The sequence below is a fragment of the Pteropus vampyrus genome, unplaced genomic scaffold (assembly GCF_000151845.1).
Source record: "Pteropus vampyrus isolate Shadow unplaced genomic scaffold, Pvam_2.0 Scaffold103, whole genome shotgun sequence".
Taxonomy (NCBI): domain Eukaryota; kingdom Metazoa; phylum Chordata; class Mammalia; order Chiroptera; family Pteropodidae; genus Pteropus; species Pteropus vampyrus.
This window is the reverse complement of record NW_011888884.1, coordinates 1905909-1912449: the sequence shown is the minus strand read 5'-3', so window position 1 is coordinate 1912449 and position 6541 is coordinate 1905909. Positions and strand designations below refer to the sequence as shown.

The 6541-nt window shown below is 41.8% G+C and overlaps 1 protein-coding gene across 1 annotated transcript; it reads left to right on the top strand.

The window, feature by feature from the left end:
• Nucleotides 1-956: 956 nt before the first annotated feature.
• On the top strand, nucleotides 957-6229 carry FAM206A (family with sequence similarity 206 member A). The gene is made up of 6 exons (XM_011364945.2): nucleotides 957-1121; nucleotides 2162-2213; nucleotides 2761-2890; nucleotides 4807-4883; nucleotides 4962-5031; nucleotides 5121-6229. Exons 1-6 carry the CDS (start codon nucleotides 1043-1045, stop codon nucleotides 5256-5258), a joined length of 546 nt encoding a protein of 181 aa, XP_011363247.1. The 5' UTR covers nucleotides 957-1042; the 3' UTR covers nucleotides 5259-6229.
• The last annotated feature ends 312 nt before the right edge of the window (nucleotides 6230-6541 follow it).

The following is a 6541-nucleotide window of genomic DNA, read 5'->3' as shown; positions in this document are numbered from 1 at the left end:
GATGACTCTGACATTCACTGCCTTTATGGCGGTCACAGTTTAACTGTGGAGAGGGCCACATAATATACCGCATTAGATGGAGAAGCATAGAGGACATCTGCACAAAAAAGTCGCAGACATGAGTAGGGACCCGCAGCAGTTTTCGAACTTCTGTCTAATAATCGTTGCCTTCTATCGTGTATTGACTGATTCGCTTTCAGCGGTACTACCCACCCCTGCAAGGAACCCACAGGCTGGGTAAGCGTGCAGCTGTGGAGCAGAGAACCCCCCGACAGGCGCAGGTGGAGCAAGCTGCAAGCCTGCACAAAGAGAATCTACGGCTCACGGGCAGAGGTGGTCACGCCGCACTCCACTCACGAGCCTGCAGCAGGCAGAGGTTGCGTGCTCTGGGGTTCCCTTCACCAGCACACCCCCTGGCGAACAGGGCCCGCTTCCGTGCCCCCATCCCCGATGGGTCGCTCGAACGCTCACCCGCGCGGCGCTCTAAGAACCTCCGAAGAGCGGTGCGTCCACCGTCGCCTCCTGGGCCACGCGCAGCCTGCTTCCCGGGGCCCGCCCGGGGTTTCGCACGAGTCTCTCTCGGTCTGCGGCTCCCGAGCTCTCGCGGTGCGCACTGGGCCTCCGGGGCGCTAGACCCCCGGAGGCGGTGGCAGTAGCTGAGAGGGCAGTTGATGAGATGAGGACGCGCGAGCCAGGCAGGTGGGACACACGTCGAGTGGCGCGGGAGTGACGTCAAGAAGCAGAGGAGGCGTGGCCGGCTTTCTCCGCGTGTAGCCGGGGCAAGGGAAACCGGGAGAAGCTGCGCACACTCCTATCCCCCATCCCTGCGCCCTCCTGCCCAGCCTATTGTATTGCATCCCGACCTTTACGTCAACCCCAAAGCGCAGTAATTGGCGCCGGTGGGCGGAGCCTGCAGGGCCAGGGGAGCAGTGCGCGTGCGCAAACCGCGAGCCGCGCGCCGGAAGGACGACCCTTTTTCCGGGACTGTTTGGAGGAAGCGCCCGAGTCTCCGAGTGTAGAGGTGGCGGCGCCGGAGGTCGTCATGGCTACCGAGCCGGTGGCCGCAGAGCCTGCGGTACCGTCGCTTGTGGATCGTTACTTCACTCGCTGGTACAAAGCGGGTAAGAGGGGAACGATAACGATCTCTCCTTGGCCACATTGGCCTGATGGTGTAGGGACTATGGTGACACATTGAAAGCCATGCGAGCTCTCCCCGGCGCTCTTTCTCCACTTTAGAAGGAATTGGACCACTCTTTTGCTCTCTAGGTCAAGAGAATGGGCATTTGCAAAGGCATCGAGGACTGAATTCTGGGGCTGACGAGTGCTGTGTGAATTCCTGGGTGGGTTGCCTGCGGGAAGATGATAGTCTAAGATGAGGGCCCAGAGGTAGTCAGGGGTTAGATTGCAATCTCGAGTGCCTGAATGACTTTGAGGGGCACAATCCTAAAAGGAGTGGCAATACATAAAATGATTTAAATGAGGAGGTCGAAAATAAGGTAGAGGCTGTAGGGATGGAAAGAGGATGGGTTAGAATAGGGGCATTTAGAAAACAATCTAACAGTTTAAAGAGAAGTCGCTGCTGTTATACACTTGGTACTTAGATAATTCGTTCTAGGTGCACTTGGTAAATATCAGTGGTGGGAGCATTGTTGGGGACCCTCCTGACCCCTTACTTGTTCTCCTTCATACAGAGATAATAAGTGTACTTAATGTTTTTTGGGTGTAGTATATGTTTTATTAGCTAAATTTAGGATGACCAACCGTCCCATTTTACCCAGGACCAGGGTTTCCCGGAACCCGAGACATTCTCACATCAGGACAGTTCTAGGCAAATCAACAGGAATTGGTCGCTCAAAAATTGACCAACAAAACATACACTATGGTATACATTGCTAATCGCATTTTTCTTACAAAAATAATGACTGTACTCATTTTAAAGTGAGTATAAAGCAAGATGAAGCAAAGAGTTAGTTGAATGAATGATTCCATCTGGGCCAGATCTCTTTAAATACTTTATAGCAAGCCTTTTAGGTATATCTTTGAGTAATGAAGGGATACCAGTGATCAGTATGTGTACAATTTTCACAGTTATATGAACCAATATTTACACAGTGGTAGTAAATACTGACTCTGCAACTAACAGACCGACTCATTCTTCTAGATGTCAAAGGAAAACCCTGTGAGGACCACTGTATACTGCAGCACTCTAACCGGTAAGCAAACTGGGAATTTTAAATTATCAAAAATGTTCTTCTGGAATTGTAGACTGGTATGGTATTGTATTGAACAGTTGTTCAATAAATGATTACCTTCCACTGTGTTGAAATAGTATTACTTATTATAGACATTTGGTTGACAAGAATGAGCCTCTCCGTGCCTGCTCACTCTGAACTCGATTACCCAAACACCCAAATGAATCACCACACCCTCAGTTCACTGCTACCTGAAGTAACTAGCCTGTGCCTAACCAGTGAATGACCAAAGGCATGCCTTCTTCTCTCTCTTCCACCTCAGTGCTACCTAAAGACCTCTGGTACTCTTCGCTTCTCTGGGAAGGAAATTCACTCCCATTTTCTCCTATTTTATTATTGCATTTCCTTCTACAGTTAAGCTCTGATGGTAACCAGAGGAAAATGGGGAGAAATGATACTTTAACTAAACAAATGTCAGTTCAGATATTCTTGTGCCAATAGGAATACTGTGTTACATGAGGAGAATTATACCAAGCAATAATACAGGATCAATTTTTGCTCCTTGTAGAATATGTGTCATCACATTGGCAGGATCTCATCCAGTTCTTCAAAGTGGAAAAACAATTAAAAGCATTTCCTATCAAATCAGTACCAACTGTAGCAGACTTCAGAACAAGGTCTCTGGGAAATTTAAGCGGGTATGTTCTGATGATTCTCTACTTAAATTCTCTATATCATAATAATGATAGATTCAGTTAGTCTTAGAATTTAGTGATGTATGCTCAGCATACTTCCCTGGCAGTTTGAGGTGCTGATCTTAGGAGTACTTTAACCAGAAAGAAATTCTCAGACCAAAAAAACGAGGTATTTCAGGAGGTATAGGATCTGTCATTTTAGGTTCTATACCACCACCCTTGCTATCCTGAGGATTGGGAAGGTGGACCTTTGAAAAGACAACTCTAACACCAATATAATGAGATATTCTGTTCCTTCTAGTTTTAATAAACCAGTATTCGAGTTCTATAAAATTTATGCAACCAACTCTTCTTTACCATTTATTTTCAGATGTAAATTAAAAATTAAAAAAAAAACAATTCTTGAAAAATGATCTGAAAAAAAATTCCTCCTTAGCATTTTCCATTCCTTATTAGTTGCCAATCTAATACACATCAGGCCACACCCTCTACCTTCACACAGTGCTCAGTTGTACAAAATGATATCTCTGCCCTCTATGTCTCTAAGCAGCATGGACATATTTTATTAAAAGAGTATAACTTTAAGTAGATCCATCATACCGGATAATTCAGGTCTTTCATTTCCTGAACCTCCTAATAATGTACCTTATGGTTATTGATTTTTCCTCTCTCAGGAAACACACGGACTTAGAAAAGCATGGACTATTCTTAAAAGATAAAGTCTACAAATTACAAGTAAAGCAATTAGTGCTTAGGGAATTCCTTTGATGTTACTGATAAATCTTTGTCCAAAATTGTAGCGTTATTGTTACTACTGAAGAATAGAGGGACCTGCAAGTGGAACCCACTACAGTTGAGCTTTGATTGGCTCTCAGCACTGCCAATCATTCTTCCAAGGGAGGTGATTAAAAGGAGCCAAAACATTTATGCTCTTTTGATGCACGCAGTCCCAGTGGTAGACAAACCCTCTGGGATGAATCCCCAACCCCTCCTCCCAAAGGTGGGGAATCGCACTGACTAGTATTTTAAAATTAAGTGGCCACATGCAGAAAGAAGAGTGAAGCCAATGTGGTGATATCCAAATGTTGGTTACTAATGTTTGAGTGCTAGAGATCATGAGGAATAGCATCTTGAGCTCAAATGTCTATATTCACTAGGGGAAAAATTCTTGGGGGAAAAAAAAAACCTCATGAGACATGCCTGCATCAGTTTCCCATGAGCCTCCTTGTAGATATTTGTCAGAAATTCCCCAGCTACATCCATAGAGCGGAGTACCTGAAACAGTAACCATGCCAAAGCATTCAAACAGATATATGTCAAAATGTAGTGTTTACTTCTGGGTTATAGGATAATGAATAAGTTATTACTATATGCTACTGGAAACTTTTCTGTTTTCCGAAACTTCCTCAAAGCACATTTCTTTTTAATTAGAAAAAATCCCTGCTCCAAAAAGTCATAGTGATTGAGCCTAATGAAGAAGTTCCTTTATTAAGTTCTAATATGAAAATAAGGTAGGAATCTTAATGGAACTAACTTTGTACAGTATTGATGTCACACTGTCATGTTGAATTTTCTATTGTTTATTGATGGATTTTCTTAAACTTTTGAAAAAAATCTTTGTAACTGGCTATATGCAGTTTCTTATTTAAAGTTGATAAAATATATTCTTAATCTTTACACTACTTATTATCACATGTGTCTCAGTCTGCTTTTTCCCCTAGAACCTAGGATGGAACCTGGCCCATAGCAGGCACTTATATAAATATATAAATATTTGAATAAATGAATGGTTTTTCTATACTTACGTCATTTTTCTTTAAAACACCAGTTCTAGGAATATAACCTATTATAACATTGAGAGCTGCCTCTCAGAGGAAAGTGAAAGTGTACATCAATTACATCTTCTCTTTTATTATCAGGGGGCACAGTTTCTAACAGAACTTGCACCTCTGTGTAAGATTTACTGCTCAGATGGAGAAGAATACACCATATCGAGGTGAGTTACTTTTTAACCACAGTTTAGAAGAAACAAAGAAGACAATGTTTTTCTTCATAATAGTTCTTTTTTCAATAGCTGTGTCAGAGGACGGTTGATGGAAGTGAATGAAAACATTCTCCATGAGCCGTCTATTCTTCAAGAGAAGGTAAAAAGCGGGAAAGTATGATCCCATCCACATACTTTTTATTGGATTTTTGTCATTTGACAGTACTAAATATTCTATTTCCTTTCTAGCCATCCACTGAAGGCTACATTGCAGTTGTGTTGCCCAAATTTGAAGAAAGTAAAAGCATAACAGAAGGGTTACTGACACAAAAACAATATGAAGAAGTTGTGGTAAAACGCATTAATGCCACAACAGCTACATCATGAGGATTGAGATGGAATGTAAAGCAACACAGCATTCGATCTTTGCACTAAAGAGGAGCCAGCTTATGTGAAGAAGCATACTTCACAGCCAACCATCTGCAGGGAGGCCTAGTTTTCTTTATCTTGCATAACAAGCCTTAGTTGTCATTTTGTCTTCTGCCCTGCCACGTACTTACACTGTGGTCTTCTGCTTTTCTCTAACAACTGGCCAGGGAGGGATTTTTTTTTTTTTTTTTTAAAGAAACAAAGCACTTTAAAGAAAATTTGAAAAAGACAAAAGTTTTAAGTAACAAAGTAAAAGTTAAGTGACAAAGTAAAAATTTACCCTTCATTCTATAACCCATTAGTAAATACTACATTTTGACATTCTTCTGTTTGAATGTTACCACATAGTTAATTGTTTTTGCCTCAATCTTCCATCAGTTTGAAGTTAAAAGGAGCAACTGGCCTTTTTTACCCAGTCTACTTTAATGTGATGCTACCAAAAGCTAGTACCACCCCATCTGCTCCAACTCCTCTCCCTCTAGACTGTAGGGGAGAGGCGGAGTGTAGAGTGTACCTTCTCTAGTCCTCACGCTGCTGAGATGGCCTTTCTCTCTGAAACAAAGCGGAACTGTAACAGTGTGCCTTCTTAAATGAGGGACATATGAAAAGGCTTTGAAAAATACAAAGGGCTTTCCTAATATGAAAATATTATAATGCAGTGCATGCATTGTATTCACTCAGTCTCACACTCTAGTTACAGGGTAACCAGCAAAGAAGTTACTGTAATTCAGAGACCCAGAGGCCTTTGACTAGAACAAAAGCTTTCACATCATTTAAACTAGAAAAGAAAGAAAAAAGAATTTTTGGTGTAAGATTGTATACTTAATTACACTGAATTTTAAATAAAAGGGCTTTAAAAGTTGTTATTAAGGGCTGCAAGACATGTACAATTAAATATGTTTTCAAATAAAATAATACAGAAGAAATCACTTGATGTGTAAATTCCTTTGGTTCTCTATCCTCTTATTCTGTTGGAAGTCATGTTATTCCTTCCCCAACCCTACTTGAACTTAAGAGAATATTCTCATTTCAGGTACATAAAAGTAGTTTGTAAATAAAATCTAAAACTTATTTTTGACTCAAGAATAACGTAACTGGAGTGCCATCATGACTGTCCCGATGTATACCCACCAGACATAATACACGTAGTTACTCTACAAACCTACACTATCAAGTGCTCTGAACTGAAAATGTAAGCACAAACCAGTAGATCTTCACTGAGTAGCACAATGATTCCTGAA

Coding starts and splice junctions, on each gene's coding strand:
- FAM206A (XM_011364945.2), top strand. CDS start 1,043: ATGGCTACCGAGCCGGTGGCCGCAGAGCCTGCGGTACCGTCGCTTGTG. Junction 2,891..4,806: donor TCTCTGGGAAATTTAAGCGG/GTATGTTCTGAT, acceptor TTTTATTATCAG/GGGGCACAGTTTCTAACAGA. Junction 5,032..5,120: donor CGTCTATTCTTCAAGAGAAG/GTAAAAAGCGGG, acceptor TTTCCTTTCTAG/CCATCCACTGAAGGCTACAT.